The 23,362-nt window shown below is 35.4% G+C and overlaps 1 protein-coding gene across 1 annotated transcript in view; it reads left to right on the forward strand.

Moving 5' to 3' along the window:
- COPB1 (COPI coat complex subunit beta 1) overlaps positions 1-19,063 on the forward strand; it is a 29,289-nt gene extending 10,226 nt beyond the window's left edge. Inside the window, exons 8-22 of the mRNA XM_036426583.2 lie at positions 1,572-1,691; positions 2,090-2,197; positions 2,279-2,425; positions 3,101-3,246; positions 4,403-4,499; positions 6,300-6,460; positions 7,315-7,435; positions 11,792-12,019; positions 12,154-12,333; positions 13,472-13,616; positions 15,113-15,232; positions 15,801-15,946; positions 16,563-16,652; positions 17,767-17,922; positions 18,683-19,063. Of these exons, the coding sequence (XP_036282476.1) occupies positions 1,572-1,691; positions 2,090-2,197; positions 2,279-2,425; positions 3,101-3,246; positions 4,403-4,499; positions 6,300-6,460; positions 7,315-7,435; positions 11,792-12,019; positions 12,154-12,333; positions 13,472-13,616; positions 15,113-15,232; positions 15,801-15,946; positions 16,563-16,652; positions 17,767-17,922; positions 18,683-18,742 (2,025 nt within the window). The 3' untranslated portion in view covers positions 18,743-19,063. The remainder of the gene's footprint in view (positions 1-1,571; positions 1,692-2,089; positions 2,198-2,278; positions 2,426-3,100; positions 3,247-4,402; positions 4,500-6,299; positions 6,461-7,314; positions 7,436-11,791; positions 12,020-12,153; positions 12,334-13,471; positions 13,617-15,112; positions 15,233-15,800; positions 15,947-16,562; positions 16,653-17,766; positions 17,923-18,682) is intronic.
- The last annotated feature ends 4,299 nt before the right edge of the window (positions 19,064-23,362 follow it).

The raw sequence follows: 23,362 nt of genomic DNA on the forward strand, positions 1-23,362 counted from the left end.
ATCAAAACCAAGAAATTGCAATTGGAACAATATTTTTATCTAAACTATAGACTAATGCGCTTTTTCTTTCCCAGGGTCTAGTCCAGGCTCCTACATTACACTTAATTGTCATATGTTAGTCTCCCCAGTCCCTTACAGTTCCTCAGCCCGTCCTTGTTTTTCATGATCTTGAAATTTTTGAAAAGTATTGAGTTATTTTGTAAAATATCCCTCAATTTGGGTTTGTCTTGTGTTTTCTCATTATTATGGCGAGGCTATACATTTTGTGGGGAGAATGCCACAGAAGTGATGCTCCCTTCTCAGTATCAGAAAGGAGTACATGATGTTGATATATCTTATTAATGGTGGTGTTAACCTTCATTAATCAGTTATGGTGGTAGCTGCCAGATTTCCTGTTAAATTATGATTTTTTTCTTTCACAATTAATAATATCATGGAAAGATACTTTGAAACTGTGCATATAGTTTATTTCTTTTTCAACCTTGCACCAACTAATTTTAGCATCCATTAATGGACCTTTTCTACACCAGTTATTACTGGTATTTTAATGGTGATTTTCTATTTCCCTCTTTCTGCATTTACTAGTTGGAATTCTGCAAGGAAGAGCTGCCTCTTCTCCTTCCTCTGTCTGTCCTTTCCTTCTTCTTTATGTCTGTAAGGACATTTTACTGCATGGAGTATAATCCAATATTATGTTTTCATTTATCTTGTTGATCAAATTGTTCTAGATCCGTGGACAGCAAACTGTGGCTCACGAGCCAAATGCAGCTCTTTGGCCCCTTGAGTGTGGCTCTTCCACAAAATACCACAGCCTGGGCAAGTCTATTTTGAAGAAGTGGTGTTAGAAGAAGTTTGAGTTTAAAAAATTTGGCTCTCAAAAGAAATTTCAATTGTACTGTTGATATTTGGCTTTGTTGACTAATGAGTTTGCCGACCACTGTTCTAGATCATTGGGAGCTCTTGGAGTTTTGCTCCTCTGCTTTTCATAACTCAGGGTCATCTTAACCCTTTGCACTCCGAACCATTCTGGACATTGGCTACCAGCTACTCGACGCTAACGGCGAAAACGTGCGTTGAATTAACTCAATTCCCTGTAATCACTAATAAACTGCAATGTCCCCTGAGAGGGGACATCCGAGTGATATGCTAGAATTCCGATGTCCCCTAAGAGGGGACAGCGGAGTGCAAAGGGTTAATATTCTTGATTTTTCTGCAATATAATGCAAGTGCTCCTAAAGTAAAAAGTGCTTAGTAGCTATAATTTTGGAGATTGTTAATTTGCTTTTTTTCTCCCTTGTTCCTTAATATCAACCTTTAGTTTTTGGTTAATAAGTAGCCTATAGCAGTCCCTTTTTATCCTTTTAACTTCTGATGCTTTTAATCTTTGTAAACTTGAAAAACAATGAGATTTATTAGAATTTAGGGAATAGAAGGACATATTCCTTTGGGAAAAAATGCATAAACTTTTAATGTGGAAGTAGTGAATATATTTTGGCTTCTTGGGATTTGTTTTCTTATTTTCAGATTCTATGTTAAAGAAATGTTCTTAAATGTATTTCTTTTTTACATAGGCTGCTGCTCAGTGTTACATTGATTTAATTATTAAGGAGAGTGACAACAATGTAAAGCTCATAGTTCTGGATCGATTGGTCGAGTTAAAAGAGCATCCTGCTCATGAACGAGTACTACAGGTAAATATTGTTTAAAAGAGAAATCTTAAATAAAATATTTTTCAAATTGAGATAATTTTCAAGCCTTGCCATCTTTATTAGCTTCAGTGCTTGGAGTCTGGTGGTGTCATTTAGCTTGTTCCTTAGACCTCTGTATTTCTTATAAATTCTCAAATTTGATCTGAAATTTGATAGAGTCAGAGTAAACATTTTCAGTTTGAATACATCTTATGTGATAGTGTATATTTCATATTGCATCCTTTCAAGAGACCAAAAATACCTGGTTCTTCCACCACGAGTGATCTTATTGTTGATCAAAGAATTAAGGTGATGAACTGTACCCTCCATTCTTCTGTTAAGATTTTCTTCTTATGACTAGAAATATTGTTGTAAATTCTGGATTTTTTGTTATTTTTCAGGATCTAGTTATGGACATCCTAAGAGTATTGAGCACACCAGACTTAGAAGTACGCAAGAAAACTCTGCAGTTAGCACTGGATCTTGTCTCTTCTAGAAATGTTGAAGAGGTAAGACAAAACTGACAGCAGTTTGTAATCTCTGAGGCCATACATGTTGTAATTCTTGCTTATTTTTACTTTGTTTGATAGCTGGTTATTGTCCTGAAGAAAGAAGTGATTAAAACAAATAACGTGTCTGAGCATGAAGATACTGACAAATACAGACAACTCCTTGTGCGGACATTGCATTCCTGTTCTGTCCGATTTCCAGATATGGCTGCAAATGTTATTCCTGTGGTATGTGATTCTGAGTACCTTACTTTTGAAATTCACTAAAAGAATTTCAAGAATTCTATTCAATAGTTAAATACTAACTCTTAAACTCAGAGGAATAAGGACTTTGACTTTTTTCTCTTCATCAAAACAACAACAAATAACAGTAACAAAAATATCTCCATATATGATTATAATTGATGTTTGTTATAGTTACCTGAAGTATAATTTTTAATATATACTTATATATACATACACACACACACACACACACACACACACACACACACACATATATATGTCATCTAGTAGGGCAAGTAAGTATTTCTTTCAAAGTCTTACCTCTTGAAGTTGAAGGATTCAGTTATAGAAGAAATGTTTTCTCTCCTGTCAGATTAATGAGGTATGTTATTGTAATTTGAAATTTTGCCTTTGAGCTCTGAATTTTTTTTTTCCCCAAAATGATTTTACTTTTAGTTACAATGTAGGAGGATTCAATTAATTTTTGCTGCACATAAAACAGAAGTTCGTGACTGTTTACATTAATGGTGCTTATCTCTCAACTTGCAGTTTGTTATACATTTGAAAGTTATTAATACATACTTTGCACATTTAATTTACTTAAACCTTACTAAAAATTGCTTAAGGTAATTAAACGGTAAGTTTAAATTGTTAATCCCTTTTCCTTATTTTTCCTAGTTAATGGAATTTCTTAGTGACAGTAACGAAGCAGCAGCTGCTGATGTCTTGGAGTTTGTTCGTGAAGCCATTCAGCGCTTTGATAACCTGAGAATGCTTATTGTTGAGAAGATGCTTGAAGTCTTTCATGCTATTAAATCTGTCAAGTAGGTTTAAAATCTGATTAAATGTGAAGTCGAGTAAGCATTTTACCAATATCTGTCTTTAAAGAGCCAGTTGATATAAAATATAAGACTGGAAAGATGATACAACAATCAAGACAAAAATAAGAATGACAATAAATATTACCTTATACCCACCCTTGGTAGATCCATAATCTGTGGCTTATTTTTATTTATTTTTTATAGTTGTGGTGATTTATCTAGATTTCTTTATCCTTATTTTCTTTAAAACACTGTGAATCCTAAAGTGACTAAGAACATATTTTTTAAAAGTATTACTTTTTAGATATCATTATTATTTATATTCCCTTTATTATTTATTGACGTGAAGGATGTTTTTCTTCAGATGGCCCTTACTAATGAGAAAGTACTTTGTCATCAAATTTTGTTTGATATAAAGCATCTGATAGACTATAACAGACTTGCATTATATCTGCACAGGTGGAAATAAGGGGCCATTACAAAGTTGTTTTCTGATTGAAAGTGGATTGACAATTGTGGAAGTGAGAAAGATTTGCTTTCTTTGTGAGGGAAAAAAATCAAAGTTTTGCTTTTGGCAGCCATGATCTCTAGAATTTTTCAGTTTCTAGGATTTTTTAAAAAGTGAATTTAATGAAAATCTTAGGGAAATAATGACTAAAGACTTTATTTTAACATTTTTAATTAGAAAATTGTTGCTTTTTTGTTGTCGTTACTGATCCTTTTTTACTCCTTCCTTGTTCATTGTTCTTGTCAGCATCCTGCCTGTACTTTTCAATGACTACAAATAAAAAGTACTTTTTACATTAAAAAGAACAAATTTTTATAGTAGTAAGTGATAAGATAAACTTTTACCTTAACTCTGTTGTAAATGGAAGATATCATCTCCCTGGGAAACATTTGGGTATCTTATTTTTACTACTGGTTTACCAGTCTTAAGATTTTCCTACTAATGATAGATGAGGGCACTTATTTTTCTTTTAGTGCTTGTGATTTCTGAGAGAATTAAAGAAACTTAGTATCTTTGTTATATTTCTTAAAATGTCATTCATGATCCCTTGGAAGTATAGAATCTTGTTTTCTTGAGCTTAAATTCACAAAGAAAAATTGCTTCAAGATTCGTTAACAAATCAGTGTTTCAGAACTTTTATTCTTGCTTTAGGATTTACCGAGGAGCATTGTGGATCCTGGGAGAATACTGTAGTACCAAAGAAGACATTCAGAGTGTGATGACTGAAGTCCGAAGATCTCTGGGAGAGGTATGTTTTACTTTTATAGTAAATGCTGTTTTATTTGGTGATTTTTACTTTAGTCCTTCTGACTTTTTTTTTTTCTTTTTCATTCTGACTTGTATGTGGTGTTTTCAATCTGACTTGTATGTGCCGTTTTTATCTGGACTAATGAACACTGAAAAATATTTTTTAACTACCCACATAATTAAACCTTGAGAGCTGTGGGAAATTTGGGGGTTTCCCCTCCCCTGTGTTGTGCTGTAACACCTATTGCTTTATCTGTATTATTTACTCTTCCAGGAAAGATTTTATTTGAACAGAAGGTTCTATATTTTAGAAAAAGACTTGTAAAACTCTGCTTTAGTCCATGTGTTCTAAAAGAAGAATGCAAATATTTTAAGAACAGGGCGGACTTTATAGTATTTATGTACTAAAACTGGCAGTATTTTCTCATTCAAAAAACCATATGAGCAAATAGAAAGAACAGTGCTTTTTAGAACACCTGGGTTCCAATCTTGCTTCAGCCAATATTTAGCTCTGAGACCTTAGATATAAGTTCTTTAACCTGATTGTATATCAGGTTATTTTAAAATAAAGGAATTGATGGATAATAATTGAAGACTCTTACAGTTCTTAAATTAAACGGGGCTGATATTAAGGAATACATTCATAGTAGCCATTTGCGTGCTTTTAAGAAAGTAGTTGAGCCAAAACTGGTTTGGCTCAATGGATAGAGCGTCGGCTTGGAGACTGAAGGGTCCCAGGTTCGATTCTGGTCAGGGGCATGTACCTTGGTTGCGGGCATATTCCCAGCGGGGGTTGTGCAGGAGGCAGCTGATCGATGACTCTCTCTCATCGATGTTTCTATCTCTCTATCTCTCTCCCTTCCTCTCTGTACAAAATCAATAAAAAAATAAAAAATAAAAAAAATCAATAAAAAAAATTAAAAAAAAAGAAAGTAGTCAATGAAGTTATTTTGTAAAACTAAGATTAATTTTAATTTTTTAAATATATTTTTTTTATTGATTTCAGAGAGAAAGAAGGAGGGAGTGATAGAGATAGAAACATCAATAATGAGAGATAATCATAGATCGGCTGCCTGCTATATTCTTCCCAACTGGGGATTGAGCCCACAACCTAGACATGTGCCCTTGACCAGAATTGAACCCGGGACCCCTCAATCTGCAGATTGATGCTTTATCCACTTAACCAAAGTGGCTAGGGCAGATTTATTTTATTTTATGAAGATGAAGGCTCTTTTAATTAGGGAAGGATGGAGAATTATAAGAGTATTTATTTTGGCCAAAACCGGTTTGGCTCAGTGGATAGAGCATCTGCCTGCGGACTGAAAGGTCCCAGGTTCGATTCCGGTGAAAAGCATGTACTTTGGTTGCGGGCACATCCCCAGTGGGGAGTGTGCAAGAGGCAGCTGATCAATGTTTCTAACTCTCTATGCCTCTCTCTTCCTCTCTGAAAAAAATCAATAAAATATATTTTTTTTTGAAAAAGAGTATTTATTTTGTCTTAGACACTGTCCTAAGCATTTTCTTACTAAGTGACTTGTGGGGAAAGAATTAAGATTTGCATTTAGCAGATTAAGTACCTAAGGCTCTTAAGTCATTTAATTAATTTACCCAAAACCATTACAACAAGGAAGAGGCATCTAATCACAAAGCCCCTGTCTTCTTACTACAATATTATGAGAAGGGAAGAAAATAGAGAGTTTCAAGTTCCAAACATCCCATTAGGGAAATGCCTTCTCTATGGAAATGATTGAATATTTAAATGTGATTTTGCTTGCTATTGATGTTTCCAATTTATTTTTAGATCCCAATTGTAGAATCAGAAATAAAAAAGGAAGCTGGTGAATTAAAACCTGAAGAAGAAATAAATGTGGGGCCAGTTCAGAAATTGGTAACTGAGATGGGCACCTATGCAACTCAGAGTGCTCTTAGCAGTTCTAGACCCACCAAGAAAGAGGAAGAAAGGTAATTTGCAGCACTTACCGGTAGGCTCAGCCAGCTCTGCTGTTTTCATTACTCTTGTGTATAAAACACTCAAGTGATTTCTTTTCTCTCACTTTTGTGACCAACATGGAAATCTTTGCCATTTAAGATACTTGAAAGGTAAAGGATACTTAAGTTCTTTCTTTCAGGAATCATGTTGATGGTTTTAATCCTCTGCTTTTTATAAGTATTTTCATAGAATTAACTGTGTTCTGCTTAAAATTATTTTACTCATACAGAAAATACTAAGTTGAGGTAACTTTTAGAAAACATTTTGGAAATTTTTTTACTTTTAACTGATGGAATAAAATTTTGATGATTTCCTCATTTTACTCTCTAGTTTTATAGTGAAGATGATGAAATTAATGCCTAAAATTTTAATGATTGCTTATTACATGCTGGGCATTGTGCTATGTAGTTTGCCTCATATAATCTTCACAGCAACCCATTAAGTACATTACTGTCCCATTTTATAGAATAAGGATTTGAACCTTGAATGAGTTTGTAATCCACCCCAAACGGTGAATTAGTAAATAAATAAGTACTGTAGATAAGCTGGGATTTGAACATAGCTCATTAGTTCGAGTACATACAACCTTCCCCATTTTCTCTTTGTATTCAGCTGCTTCTTGTATCATTTAAAGATAGGTTTAAATTCATGTTATTTTCTTTTTCTTTTTCCTTTAGCTTCATTCTGAGAGCTAAGAAGGGAGCTAGTTGAGATTCTTAACACTGAAGGATGGCAGCGAGAGTGTTAAATAGCCTTATTTGAATCATGCCAAAGCTGCATGCTGTTAAGAAGTTGTTGGATTTCATTTTCCCTGATTGCTTTGCAGACCTCCCCTGAGAGGATTCCTGCTGGATGGAGATTTCTTTGTTGCTGCCTCCCTTGCCACAACTCTGACCAAGATTGCCTTGCGCTATGTAGCTCTGGTTCAGGAGAAGAAAAAGCAAAATGTAAGTCCGTTTATTTTACATTTACCCAACGAGTGAACATTGAGTGCCTACTATATGCATTGAACTGTGAGGGACCCAAAAGGGAATGCTTAAAGATTCTGTGGTTTAATGGGGGAAATAGACACAGTAATATAATGTTGTTGTAAAATTGAAGTAATACAGTAATAATACCATATGATTAGTCCAGTGGAAGAGATATAAGGGTTTATGAATTAATTTCTGTTTGCTAGAATTAGTTAAGACTCAGTGAAGAATAAGCCTTTATCCAGTATCTTCATCCAGTCAGTCATTGCCTATTTTATCCCAGAAATATCTCCTAAATATATTGCTGTTTCTATAGTTCATAACCTTCATCCTAGCTTCTGACCATTCTGACTGTGTGCTCATTTAAAATTATATATTCCATTCCCCTAGCCCCTACTACCATCCTTTGTACTACTATTGTACATTTTATTTTTACATGCATATTATCCTATGCTGCATTTTTGACATTTTTATTATTTTTGCATTAAGTAGTTATCTTTTTTATATGTATGCACTGTTTTGTTTTTCCTAACCATTTCTTATTTATCTGGAGTCCAGACTTAGGTAGGGAGAGGGCATACTTAGCTAATAGTAAGAAGTTGAGAGTTGGGAACAGGGCAAAAGTTCAGTTACCTTCCTAGATACCCCCATTTTTTGGATATTTTTCTTTATGGTAAAATATACATAATGTGAAATTTACCATTTTAACTATTTTTAAGTGTACAGTTCAGTGGCATTAAGAGCATTCACACTGTGGAGCAGTCATTACCACTTTCCATTTCCAAAACTGTCTATCACCCTGAACTAACAGTGTACCCAATAAACAATACTTCCCCATACCTCCTTCCCAGCCATCGGCCACCACTCTTCTACTTTCTTCCTCCATGAATTTCCCTATTCTATACACCTCATATAAATGGAATCATATAATATTTGTCCTTTTGTAACTGGCTTATTTTGCTTAGTGTGATATCTTCAAGCTTTATCCATATGATAGCATGTATCAGAATTTCCTTCTTTTTTAAGGCTATCCATATAATATTCTTCTCTTTATCTGTTCTCCTGCTGTAAATAGTCAATTTTTTTAAAGATTTTTTTAAATGAGAAAAAGTCTTATATTTACCCACATACTTCCCATGTGAATGATTTTATTTTTGTTCATTTCTTTTTTTCACATTGCTAAAAGAAATAGGAGGTAATAACTAATAAGAAAAATATTACTCACTAGTTAAGCACTAAAGTACAAATCTTGTTAATATTGTGGTGGAGATAGAAACATCAAAAGATGGAATTTCATTACCAGATATAGTAACAAAAATCCTTCCTTCCTCCAGAAAGAGTTTAATATGGTTTTCATCTGTAAAACCCTTTTTCCTCTAGTGTGATAATTTCACATTTTATAAACCACATTTTCACCTAACATTATAACATTTTTCCATTTATTCTAAACCCTTCCTAATCATCCTATATAATAAAAGGCTGATATGTAAATTGAACAAATGGCAAAATGACCGGTTGTTATGATGAGCACTGATCACCAGGGGGCAGATGCTTAATGCAGGAGCTTCCCCCTGGCGGTCATTGTGGTCCCACACAGAGTGCTGCTCAGCCAAAAGCTAGGCTCACAGCTGGTAAGCGCAGCGGGAGCCTCACCCGCCTCTGCGGCAGTGCTAAGATTGTCCCACTGACGGCTTAGGTCCACTCGCTCCCTGAGGGAGCGGGCTTAAGCCATCAGTCTGACATCCCCAAGGGCTCCCGGACTGCGATAGGATGCAGGCTGGGCTGAGGGACTGCTCCGAGTCCCTCATGAATCTTGTGCACCAGGCCTCTAGTAATAATTATAATATTTAATAGCTGCATAACAATCCATTAGATTTCTTCATTTACTTATGCCTGCATATAATTAGACATTTTCACTTTAGACTTGGGATTTTCAAAGGATTTTTTTTAACTTTCATTATTATAAGAGCCATTAATGATATTTAGAGGGTCAGGCAAATTACAAGATATATTATCTCTTTTTTATCTGTTTATTTAGATTTAGGGACAATAATTTATTTTACAACTCTGTAGGCCATTATTTTTTCAGGTCTTGTCACAGAATAATCATCTATTATTTAAATTATGCTTTTTAAAATTCTCCAGGATTCTGTGTCTCTGGGTCCAATTTGGTTTTCTCTAATAGAAAGGCTGCTTCAGTTCTGCAGTTTGGGAGAGCATTTGCTGATATCTGAGAGAGCCAGGTTTCTGGTAACATATTTGGTCCATGAAGTTTGCTGCATTTGGTACAAGGCAGGTAGAAGTTTGGTTGTTTATCATCACACTAGCTCTCCTTCATTTATGCATTTTTCCATTGCTCTTCATTGTTTTGTGTAGAGCTGAGTTTCTCTCTGTATTATATAACTCTGCCTAAAGAATTTGCTTCGGTTTTTCTTTTACTGCAGGTATATTGGTAGTGAATTTTCTTAGTTTTTGTTTGTCTGAAAAGGCCTACTTCATTATTGAAAGATATCTTTGTAGGTATAGATTTCTGTTAGCATTTTTTTCTTTTAGTACCATCAAGATGTTCTCCATTGTCTTCTGGTATTCTCAAAGAAGCCAAAGTCATTCTCATGCCTATGCATGGAATGTGTCCTGTTTTCTCTGGTGGATTTTAGATTTTTTCCCCTTATCGCCAGGTTTCAGTAATTTAGTTAAGATATGGCTTTGTGTGGTTTTCTTCATCTTTACTTTGCTTACGTTTCTATTTTTTTCTGTTCTCTCCTCTTTCCTCTCCTCTGGTGACAGTATCCAGGATCAGAGGATTATTATACTTATTTTTTAGCTTCTTTCCCAAGGCTTCTGATAGTTTTTTCATGTATGTGTACTAATCAATACTTAACCAAAGACAATTTGGCAGTGACTTAGAGCATGTGTCAGGTTAATGCTACATAAAACTGCAAAAGTACTTTGGATTCACTTTGTGGAAGACTTTGAATAGCAGGCTAAGTCATATGGATTTCAATATGAAGGCCCAGGGAATTCTTTGGAGGTATTCACATGTAGAGTGAAGTGATTGGTGTACATACAATAAGGATTAAGATAGCAGTACCAGGTGATCATACTTAGTGTCTCCAATAATGGGACAACCTAACTTATGTGCCTGCTGTTGCAATACAAAAGAAATACAAAACATCACCTGTCTGTTATCTAACCAGGAGTGGGGAGCATTTTATAAAAAACTGGCCTGGCCTCTTTTTAAAAGTTATTGTGTAGCTCAGCTGGTTAGAACATCATCTCGATATGCCAAGGCCGTAGGTTCAGTTCTCACATACAAGAATCAACCAATAAATGGAACAACAAATTGATGTCTCTCCCTCTTCCCCTTCCTGCCCCCTTTCCTTCCTCTTTCTTTTGAAAATCAGACAATAGGTGAAAAACTCATTGTGATGGAAAACAATACAAAAAGCCAGGGGACTGGTCTAGATTCAAAGAGACTAAGGAGAGTAACAACCAAATAAAATGTATGAAGCTGATCCAGGATTTAAAAAAACAAAACCTGCCGAGACTGGTTTGGCTCAATGGATAGAGCGTCGGCTTGGGGACTGAAGGGCCCGGGTTCGATTCCGGTCAAGGGCATGTACCTTGGTTGCGGGCATATCCCCAGTAGGGGGTGTGCAAGAGGCAGCTGATCGATGACTCTCTCTCATCGATGTTTCTAACTCTCTATCTCTCTCCCTTCCTCTCTGTACAAAATCAATAAAATATATTTAAAAATAAATAAATAAATAAATAAATAAAAAAACAAAACCTTTTGTGAGATTAGAGAGATTTATTTTAATTTAGACTATATAGTAGATACATTTTGGGATTGTTACATTTCTCAGGAGTGATAGTGATAAAAAGTTATATAGGAAGCTGTTCTGATTCTCTTAGTACTTAGGAAGTGAAGAATCTTACTTTCATATGTTTAAAAAAATAAGTGCACTTATATGAGTAAAATCAGAAAGCAAATATGGCAGAAAGTTAACTATTTGTGAAATGTATCATTCTTTTAACTTCTATTGTTGGAATTTAAAAAAGAAAGCATTGGCTTGTCAGGGAGTTAGAGTAAGGCAAGATAGTTAAAAAGTGGTTGCTGTCTTTTAGTTCTGGTTTAATGAAGGTTTTAGAGGGTAGCAGCTAGCATAGAAAGGAAAAAGTAGGATGCAAAAAACATAGAGATAAAATCCAAAAGATTTGAAATCTTATTCAAGTGAAGTGAAAGTTTTATTTATTAGATTTGAGTTATAAAAAGTAACATTATTGCAATTACAGAAACATGATAAAGAATCAATTTCTCTACTTTTCTAGTCTTTTGTCGCTGAGGCTATGTTGCTTATGGCCACTGTCCTTCATTTGGGAAAATCCTCTCTTCCTAAGAAGCCAATTACAGATGATGATGTAGATCGAATTTCCCTGTGCCTCAAGGTCTTGTCTGAATGTTCGCCTTTAATGAATGACATTTTCAATAAGGAATGCAGACAATCCCTTTCACACATGTTATCTGCTAAACTCGAAGAAGAGAAATTATCCCAGAAGGTAAGGTATATATGATAAAGCCATAAAAGTCCTTGGTGGCTTTTTTTTCTTTTTTAATTCAGTTCTCATAAAGGCATACAAAAAGCTATCTTTCTTTTCAATTAAAGAGAAACATGTTTATTTTCTCAACACAGAAAGAATCTGAAAAGAGGAATGTGACAGTACAGCCCGATGACCCCATTTCCTTCATGCAACTAACTGCTAAGAATGAAATGAACTGCAAGGAAGATCAGTTTCAGCTGAGTTTGCTGGCTGCAATGGGTAACACACAGAGGAAAGAGGCAGCAGATCCCCTGGCATCTAAACTTAACAAGGTAACAAAATATCAAATGCACTGGTAAGTTATTTAAATTGGCTATTTAAGAAAGTAGTAATTAGGAAGTTGCTGGTCCCCCTGGTTTTTAAAAGAAAAATAAGTTATACAGTAGGCAAGTCAAACTCAAAGGCTAACATGGGTCAAATAAACAAGGGTTAAGTTTATGTGGGCTGCAAAAAAACAAAAGCTTCAATTTTCATAGAAACGTAGGTTTATTTCGATAGAGACATGCTGAAAACAAAGGGCTGAAATAAATGAGTAATTGTTAACATAAGATAATAGAACATTTTAATAAAAATTAATATTTTTTCTTGAACATTAACTTACCAGACACTGAACAACTGCACAAATCAATAAACATAACACAACTAAACTTTTTTTTCCTTCTTTGAAAGCAAAATATTTCCTGTTGCGCACACAAAAGTCAGTATAAGACTAATGACGTGGTAGTCAGCTGCTAAAATATTTGCTGCTAGTATTAGTGGAGAGAAATGGTGCGCCTGTGCATAAGGCACATAAGGGAAACTATTATAGTAATCAGTCATTAACGAACGTTGTAATTCGTTATTAATAATTACGTAAAACAGGATATTCTAAAAATGAAGTTACAAAATTTTTATTAAAACATATATTGGCTGGGCTGCAAAAATATTTGTTGTGGGCCGTGCCGTGCCACATGCGACCTACAGACCATGTGTTTGACATGCTTGTTATACAGCATCAGTTTTGGTCAAATCATTGTGATTGATAGGTTTATTAAACAAGATTGAAATTCAGAAGCTGATAAAGTACTCTACTGCCACAGGATCTGAATTTTATGGGTTCGTGAATTTTGGAGAACATCTAGTGAGTTTAGACAGTAAGGGATTTAACTCCTAAGTTGGATGGTTAATGTATTTGCTAGACACATTTAATGTCTTTCTATTGGGATATAAAGTCTAGACTCTGTTATTTCTAATGTCTCCATTTTGATTTACCATGTCTCCATGACAAAATAATTTTATTATACCCATTTCAAAATGACTTGTCCAATCTAAGCATATCTGTTAATTACCTAACAGACTTAGTCATTTGGCCAGGATATATTTGGCTAAATTTTCTCAGTCATTGATTATCTCTTTGTTTTTGTTTGACAGGTCACCCAATTGACGGGTTTCTCAGATCCTGTATACGCAGAAGCTTACGTTCATGTCAACCAGTATGATATCGTCCTAGATGTGCTTGTCGTGAACCAAACCAGTGATACTTTACAGAACTGCACTTTAGAGTTAGCTACTCTAGGTGAGGAAATTTACTTACCATAAAGGAAAGATATTTATAGTAAGCCATTATGACAGATTATTAAGAGATGTGTACAAGTTCTAGTATAAGAATTCTCTTGAGCCCTAGCCAGTTTGTCTCAGTGGATAGAGTGTCAGCTTGTGGACCGAAGGGTCCCAGGTTTGATTCCAGTCAAGGGCACCTACCGTTCGGTTGCAGGCTCCTCCCCGGCCTGAGCCCTGGTCAGGGTGTGTGCAGGAGGCAACCAATTGATGTGTTTCTCTCACATCAGTATTTCTCTCTGTCTTTCCCTCTCTTTTCCACTCTCTAAAAAATCCATGGAAAAATATCCTGGGATGAGGAATTAAAAAAAAAAAGAATTCTCAAACCATTTGTGACATTTTAATCAAGGCTTAGTTTTACATTTAATATTTAGTCTCCAGTTTTCTGTACCTCTGTGGTGTTATTTTCTTATGCTCTTGGTATATCCAAATAAGTTTATTCACTGAGCTCAATTATAAATACCAATTTTTCTAGCTATAAATAAGAATTTAAATTACAGATGACCGAGTGGCTCACTTAGTTAAATTTTTAATTCCTTTAGTATAGACCTAAGTGTTTTCTGAGTCTATAATCAATATATACCATATAATATATCATTATTATATTTAGCAATTTGAGATGTCTTTCGTTTTTCTTACTGAAGACACGTGAATCAGACTTTGACCACTTCTATATCTGGCCTTGAAGTTGGGAAATATAAATTGTATACAAGAACATGCAGTGCCACTAGGAAATTCTATATGGCTTAAACAAGAGTTACAGGACTTGAAGATATCAAAGGAAAATAGACTTCTGCCCTCAGCATAGCTTGATGTTTATATAAAGAACTATTTTTCTAAGAATTTACATCTTTCTGTAGAGATTTTTCTTTGTAATGGAGTTTTTAGTATATGACAAACTTTTGAGAAGTTGTATTCATTCAATGACATAAAATGATATGTCCACAGTACACACACACACACACACACACACACACACACACGAATTAAACATAGAATTATCCTGAGAAGCCTATTACCTTTTAAAAATATGCATAGCCGAAACCGGTTTGGCTCAATGGATAGAGCGTCAGCTTGGGGACTGAAAGGTCCTGGGTTCGATTCCAGTCAAGGGCATGTACCTTGGTTGCGGGCATAACCCCGGTAGGGGGTGTGCAAGAGGCAGCTAATCGATGACTCTCTCTCATTGGTGTTTCTAACTCTCTATCCCTCTCTCTTCCTCTCTGTACAAAATCAATAAAATATATATTTTTAAAAAAATAAAATAAAATAAAAATATGCATATTGAAATGAATAATGTGTTAAATGATTTCTTTATTTTTGTCCTCATAATATTTGAATCATATCCCTTTTCTTGTTTCTTACTTTACTAGAAACCATAAAGCTGTATACATGCTAAGGTTTTGTGATTTGAAAGATTTATATGTCTTTATTAACTGTCTAAATTTTTTTCAGGGGATCTAAAACTTGTGGAAAAGCCATCTCCATTGACTCTTGCTCCTCACGATTTTGCAAATATTAAAGCTAATGTTAAAGTAGCATCAACAGAAAATGGAATAATATTTGGTAACATAGGTAAGAAATTACAGCATGTGGTGTTTGAATATTTTTGTTCAAAAATTTTTGTAATGAAAAACTGTTTGACATTTCTTAAGTACAGGACCTAAATCCATTCATTTATTCATTTGTGAAGCACCTGCTGAGGTACTAAGCACTGTTCTATGTTTTGGATATACAGAAATGAACCAGATGAAGTCATTGTCCTCAAGAAACTGTCAAGCAGAAGGAGTAAATAAATATATAATTACAATGCAATGTGGCATTACTACTTGTGTATTCTCCTGGTGTGCCTAATATACAATAGTATCTTGAGTTTTTTGGCTCCCACCATTTATTAACTGTGACCTTGAGCAACTTCTTTTTGTTTGTTTCCTCATCAAAAAGATGGAAAATAATATTGTAACAAAGGCTTGATGTGAATGTTAAGCAGGTGATATTCGTACAGCATTTAGAATAGAGCAATGTACAATAAGCATTATATAATATTTACTAATACCATAATCATTATTTGGAAATATTGAAACTATATAAATTTAAATTTGCCTTTGGTGATTTGGGATCATTTTGTGTATGTATATTGCAGTTTATGATGTTTCTGGAGCAGCAAGTGACAGAAATTGTGTGGTCCTCAGTGATATTCACATTGACATCATGGACTACATCCAGCCTGCAACTTGCACTGATGCTGAATTCCGTCAGATGTGGGCCGAATTTGAATGGGAAAACAAAGTTAGTCCTAGGGAAATATGCTTGAACTCCTTATCTTTATTCCTTTTTAGCTAATGTTGAGGGATTTGCCTATAAAATTAATCCCATTAAAAGGTGTCAGATGTGAGAAGCAAAGTATTTCAATATCTGTTCTTGCAAATTAGCTTTAATTGAAAGTCATGAAAGTTAGTTTGTTAAGTTGCTGTTGTAAATTGGCGAAAATAGCAGTTCTACAATTAAGCTGAAAGATTGATCAACATTATAGACAATATTCCATTTCTTGTATGTATGAATATTAAGTTATAATTGAATCCAGTGTCCAAAAGAAACTTTTCAAAGTCAGTGGCTTACTGTGCAATTTTCTTTGAGTCCTGATTTTTATTATAAATATTTTCTATGCAATATATTAATCTTCTATGAAGTAATCTGTATCTAAAAATTCTGATACCATCCTATAGTTTGCTAGGTTTTATACATATCATTTATTTTTTTTGTTGTCTACCTTTCCCACTAAATACTTAGAAAAACATTCTCATATGACATATGAGTAATTGTTTCTCAACCCCAACTAAGAAATTCACTACTTTTCTCATTGTAAGAATTATAATCTCCTTGACTTTTTTCTCTTTCTGTACAGGTGACAGTTAACACAAATATAATTGATTTAAATGACTATTTACAACACATATTAAAGTCAACCAACATGAAATGCCTCACTCCAGAGAAGGTAAGATTGGACTGAGACCTGAAATCTGATAGAGTAGTATGGTAGATTCTTGGCTTTCTTGTATAAGAACCTCTAGTGTATTTTTGTTATCATTCAGCATGAGAAAAGCCATTTCATTCTGGACTAGCTAAAAGAAGTTATCCTATAGAATGTATAAATCTGCTTACCTTTCTCTACTGCAGAGGTAGAGAACCTTTTTTCTGCAAAGGGCCATTTGGATATTTATAACATCATTCATGGGCTATATAAAATTATTAACTTAAAAATTAGCCTGCTTTATTTGGTCAGACACTTAATTGACTCACTCCTAATGTCTTGGTCTAATGCCTTGGCAGGGCCTGACCAAATGATAAGGCCCACGGGCCAGACATTCCCCACCCCTGCTCCACTGGAACATATCAGCCAGTTTGTTCCTACTACAGTGACCTAGCTGAATAGTCAAATTCGTTTTTCTTTTCAATCTTCTCCCTTTAAGCTAAAGGCTTTTTCCAAAGTAGTTTTTAATACGCAATTAGTGGTGTCTTTGTTGGCTTTGCTTGTGGGTCAGAATATATCGGCTTAAATACAGAATTGTTGATATACTTTGCTTATCTGCTGTATTTGTGTATGTATGAAAAAAGACTAGAAAGAAAAAATGAAGCTGAGGCTCTAAGGAATATTTGCTAATGTAACAATATTAATTTTATCAGTAAGCTATTTGCTGCTAGAAAAGTACTTTTAATTAATATATTACTGAGTCTAACAGCTATTTAAATAACTATTATATGCCCAATACTTCGTGAGCTGTTGGATATCCAATAATGAAGAGAAAAAAAAATTAAGTCTCTTTCTTCATGGAGCTTAAGGTCTGATGTAGAAGGAAAACAACTGTAAATAGAGGCTGTATAAATACAAATTGATATAAGTGCTATATCTTTAAAGTCAGGTTTATATAGACATGGTAAAATCCACACTGTTTTCATGTATAGTGCCATGAATTTTGACAAATTCATGTAGTCTTATTATCACCACCATATGATAACTGCCACATAATTTATCTATGCTCTTTGGTCTTGCTTATGTGTAAGTTATTTAGAAATAATGAAGTAGTGAATTTATCACAAATTACTTCCAGGCACTTTCTGGTTACTGTGGCTTTATGGCAGCCAACCTCTATGCTCGTTCCATATTTGGAGAAGATGCACTTGCAAATGTCAGCATTGAGAAGCCTATTCAACAGGGACCAGAGGCTCCTGTTACTGGTCACATAAGAATTCGTGCAAAAAGTCAGGTAATAGTTGCTTTTTAAAAAATATATTTTTATTGCTTTCAGAGAGGAAGAGAGAAGGAGAAAGACAGAAAACATCAATGATGAGAATCATTGAACAACTGCCTTCTGCACACCCCCGACTGGGGATTGAGCCTGCAACCCAGGCATGTGCCCTGAGCAGGAATCAAACCGTGATCTCTTGATTCTTAGGTTGACGCTCAACTACTGAGCCACGCTGGCCAGCCAACAGTTGCTTTTTTTTAGTTCATCTCTGAACAAAAGGATGGAGACTTTATTTATTTATTTTTAATAAGTCTTTATTGTTCAGATTATTACAATTGTTTCTCCTTCCTCCCCCTCCCCCCAAAGGATGGAGACTTTAAGTTTTTCTTATTTCTATATGTAATTTTCTCTGTCATACTAACGTTTTGTGCATTAGGTGCAAATCTATTCTCTGAATAGAAATATAACTTCTGTTTTATTAAAATGGTTCACCTTTTGGCCCTTTCATTCTGGGTATTTACTTAAAGCCAGATTGAGTCCTAAGGGTTATTTGTGAAATGGGTTCTTCAGAGGTTTTTGAAATCTCAGCTACAAATCTACTGGCTGTTTGTAAATCTAGCAAATAGTAGGTAATAACAAACTAAGTTTTTGTTGATCTGTACTCCTTGATTTCATTGTTGAATGTAGTGTTATTGAATGGGAGCTTGTTAAGATAGAATTACCTACTGGTTTTACATAGTTTAAATAATTATAAAAATTTTTGTGTTCTTATTTACAGGGAATGGCCTTAAGTCTTGGAGATAAAATCAACTTGTCTCAGAAGAAAAATATTATATAAGAATAAACAAAAAGTCCTTGCAGCTTTATAGTTAAAATTTAGGTTTGGGCTTACTGTACTCCAACATCTTTTGTACTTTCATGCTTTATGTTATATAGAATCTTGAGTTCATGCTGAATGCATTCCAGCCAATAATTTATAGCCTTTCCCTTAAATCAAGATTGAGTTTAAAATTATAGTTTGTCTTTGTCTTAACAGTTATGAATGCTGTCTGCAAAGTATATAATATTCTCACATATACCAAGACCATTTTCACAATAAACAGATCTATTTCTAAATCTTTTGTTATTTTATAAATAAATATACAGTTACATAATTTTAGTCATATTGCGATGGATTTCTTTTAATTGGGTTATAAATTTCTATTATAAATTTACTTTGAGTTGTGTATATGTAAACTTCATTGAGATAATTTACAAAGGCAATGATATGAAATGAGATAGGTCTTAATTTACTTGATTGATTTTTACTGATTTAATATTCTGACATTATCTCTAAAAACACCTCATCTATAATAATAAAAGCAAAATATGCTAGTTAGACCAGGCATCCTTCTGAACGAAGCCGGGACTGTGAGGGAAGCCCGAGTCCTGGGTGCCTGCCAGTGGCTGCAGGGAAAACCAGGTCGGAGGTGCTGGAGTGAAAACCAGGTCCCAGGTGCCAGAGGGAAGCTGGTGCTGGCAGCCGGTGGGAGGAAGGCCTACTCTTGCATGAATTTCAAGCATCAGGCCTCTAGTTGTATCATGAAGGACTTTTCTTTAGAATTTAACTTCAGGAAGAAAATAGCAAATAACAAGACAGACCCATCATAAGTTTAAAAGAGCATTTGAATTCTGACTGAAATAAACATACCATTCTAGTTATCCTGAATTGTAATAAAAAATAGATAACCCAAAATAGACATTTACCTTGGAAGTAGATTTTATTCATTCACATTTAGCCTTGGGTGTTCTTTTAATATTTGTTAGGAATTAAATTGGTTCAGCCAGTTCTGAAGCTACACTGGATGAATTCATCTCTAGAGGATTCAAAAAGCTGTTCTCCTCGCCTTACTCTTCCCATTTTCTCACTCTACACAGCCTGGGCACCATCACCTGCCATTATGATTCCAAATGCTTTTCTGAGCCGAATTCTGAACTATTATACTTTGTCTTCCAATTAGGCTTCAGGCTACACTTAGGATCAGGGTGAGTCCATAGATAAGATCTGTGAAGGAGTGAAAGCAGCATCTCCTATTTTAGCATCTGAGAGGATGGAATGATTTGTTTGGATTGGAAAGGAGATTGATACCTTAAAGTCATTAACTTTGAAGTGACTTGCTTATTTAATCAGAAAAAAACTGGATTACCAGGCATTTGAGACTAAAGCAGTGGTCGCCAAACTGTGGCTTGTGAGCCACATGCAGCTCTTTTGCCCCTTGAGTGTGGCTCTTCCACAAAATACCACATGCGGGCGCACACATACAGTGCAATCGAAACTTCATGGCCCATGTGCAGAAGTCAGTTTTCCGCTCTCAAAAGAAATTTCAACCATTGTACTGTTGATATTTGGCTCTGTTGACTAATGAATTTGCTGACCACTGCTCTAGACTCTAGAGCACATGTGTCAAACACAAGGCCCGCGGGCCAAATCCGTCCCGCCAGGCCTTGCAATGTGGCCCGCACCCGCGCTGTCATCACTGCACTCCGCTGCGTTTCCATCACAATGACAGTTTATGACTGTTCAGTAAACCATTCGGCCCGCGATTTAGGCTGGATTTTAGATTTTGGCCCCTTCTCTGATTGAGTTCGACACCCCTACTCTAGAGCATTGAAATTTCAAAGCAAAGTCAGTGGCTACCCAATGAAAGATACTAGGATTGTGGAAGAGTGTCATTTTGATTCTTTGAGTCAAGGTCTGGGGATTTGTGATGAAAGCAAAGAAACTGATCTGGCTTTGTTCGGATTAGGTCACATTTCCTAGAGGATGTTTGTCCCATTGAACATTAGCTTTCCTGATGTCATTAGGTCTTCTGGGAGAAAAAGGATCCATAGTCAAGTAAGTTTGGGAAAAGCTTTATGCTGTGCTCTACTGGGGATTCACTGTGTACATTAGCATACTACAAATTCTCAAAGGTCCTTGAGGACAGATTAGTTTGGTTTAACCCATCATATCTTAATCTCACTTGACTAGGGAATTCTTTTTTCCTAGAACACTTATTGACAATATATAGGACAATAAAGGTGACATCAAGTTAAAGATTTTGGTTTTCGTATTCACAATCAATTTGTATTGCATTTAAGATCTCAAGAAATTATTCCTCTCTATGTCCTAGAACAGCGGTCGCCAACTGGTGGTCCATGGGGTTCGAAAGGTTGGTGACCACTGTCCTAGAATATGGGTAGATAATGCTAAGAAGATTGCCTGCCTAACATATTTAGGCCATTTTTGTTGGGATCAAATTGGCTCACATTGCCATTTTCTTAAATTTATAAATAGAACAAAGAAAGAAGTTAACACAGTTGTCAGATATCTATACTACATTAAGCAGTTTACTTCATTAGCATTGTATTAGCTTTGTGCATCTAATGTAAACTGAATGGGATGGCAGTACTGTTTACAGAAGCTGTTTACACTGTGCTCTCTTAGGATATAATACACGTCTAAAGATTGTAGCCGCTCACATTAGAAGATGTATAATTAGGGCCATGGTGTCTGGTAAGAGAATAAACATAGTATCTGATGCCAAATAAGGGCATCCTCCTATATAATAAAAGGCTAGTATGCAAATTGTCCCCATGGATGGGAGTTAGATGTGCACTGACCATCAGGGCATGGCATAGAACATGGTAGGCATCAGCTACGAAGCGCTGGGAGTGGGCAGCATTGCAGACGCTGCCATCCCAATGGGGCCTGATGAGAGCAGGATTGCAGCAGGATGGTGAGGTGGTGAGTGGGCTGTGCCAGGCCAAGGTGAGTGCAAACAGAGGTCCCGATTGCCCCACAGATGGACCCTGATCACCTCCCAGGCCTAGGGACCCTACCTGTGCATGAATTTCATGCATTGGGCCTCTAATCTTACCTAATAATAGACAAACATGTAAATTGACTGTTACCTCTGTTACACCCACAGTCAATCAGAAGTGAATATGCAAATTAAACTGACAAAGATGGTAGGTTAATTTGCATATGCAGGCATGGCCCAGGAGCAGCCAGAAGGGGCGGGACACCTGCTATTAGAGGGAAGGGGTCGGCGAAGGGAGCTACAGGAGTGGTGCTCCAGCCAGGAGTGAGGACTTGCAGGCTCCCCTGGCAGCTGGGAGTGAAGCCAGGGGAAGGAAGCTCTATTACAGGAATTTTGTGCACTGGGCCTCTAGTAATATATAAATGTATTGAATGAATTTACCTGTAAGTCTTATGAGACATCAGTAGCCCTTATATTTTGCTGTCTTGACACTAGAGGGAGCTCTTTGCAGCTTTATTTTGGGATTAGAAGTGATGATGTTCAAAGTTGTCATTATAAGAAGAAAAAAGGTAAATTTATTAGCAAGATTGACAGTGATATTTTGCTAGCTACAAGAAACTTTGTGATTTATAAATAACATAGGAGACAAGAGAACTCATTTCAGGATTTCTAAAAAGGCAAGAGAATCAAAATACAGGGTATCCACAAAAAATGTATACACAGCTGATAGCTCAATCGATGTTTCTTTTCAGGTTTAACCTATTGGAATTATTCAAAGTGTGTATATATATATATATTCTGGGGACACCTGTATTTTTAGAACCTCAATATCAGATGTAAAATATCTGTGCTATATTGGATAAAGTAAATAGTTTTACTGGTCACCTTTTCCTTCCACACTGATAAATATTCTTAGCTAATAATTGATAGCCTTCCCCTTAAATCAGTGGTTCTTAACCTTTCTAATGCCAGGACCCTTTAATACAGTTCCTCATGTTGCAGTGACCCCCAACCATAAAATTATTTTTGTTGCTACTTCATAACTGTAATTTTGCTACTGTTATGAATCATAATGTAAATACCTGTGTTTTCCGATGGTCTTAGGCTCTACAGCAGCTGTTCTCAACCTGTGGGTCATATTCCACAGGTTGAGAACTGCTAGAAGAGTCGCCTAAGACCATCGGAAAACACAGATATTGAAACTTCCTGTATGTGTTGCTTAGAGATTTGGGAGAGACAACTCCCTCTGGACCAAGTGCAATAAATGACTCCTAATTAATTGGGTCATTAAGGCATCTTATATCTTGCTCATTCTTTTATGATACTACATCTCTATCTGCCACTTACTTGTTGCATGGTCTTAGACGATGGTAAATAGCTAATTTATTTAATGCTTATATATGGCAGGCATAACACTAAGTGCTTTTTCCATGACATGTATAATCCTCCCAATTACTCTATGAGGCAAATATTATTATACCCCAAAATAGGTATTGATAAGCAAATAATGTTAAGTAAGTATGTCCAGTGTGTAATATATAGAGAGGGTAAGTTACTTAGTATTAATTAAGGCTTAACAGGCATAAAGCCAGGATGCATTAAACTAAAGCCCTTGCATCTAATCACACATTGCTACCGCTTCCCTTTGTGACTCGTTTCCACATTTTTACGGTGCT

This window comes from Pipistrellus kuhlii, unplaced genomic scaffold (genome assembly GCF_014108245.1).
Source record: "Pipistrellus kuhlii isolate mPipKuh1 unplaced genomic scaffold, mPipKuh1.p scaffold_m20_p_9, whole genome shotgun sequence".
NCBI lineage: Eukaryota > Metazoa > Chordata > Mammalia > Chiroptera > Vespertilionidae > Pipistrellus > Pipistrellus kuhlii.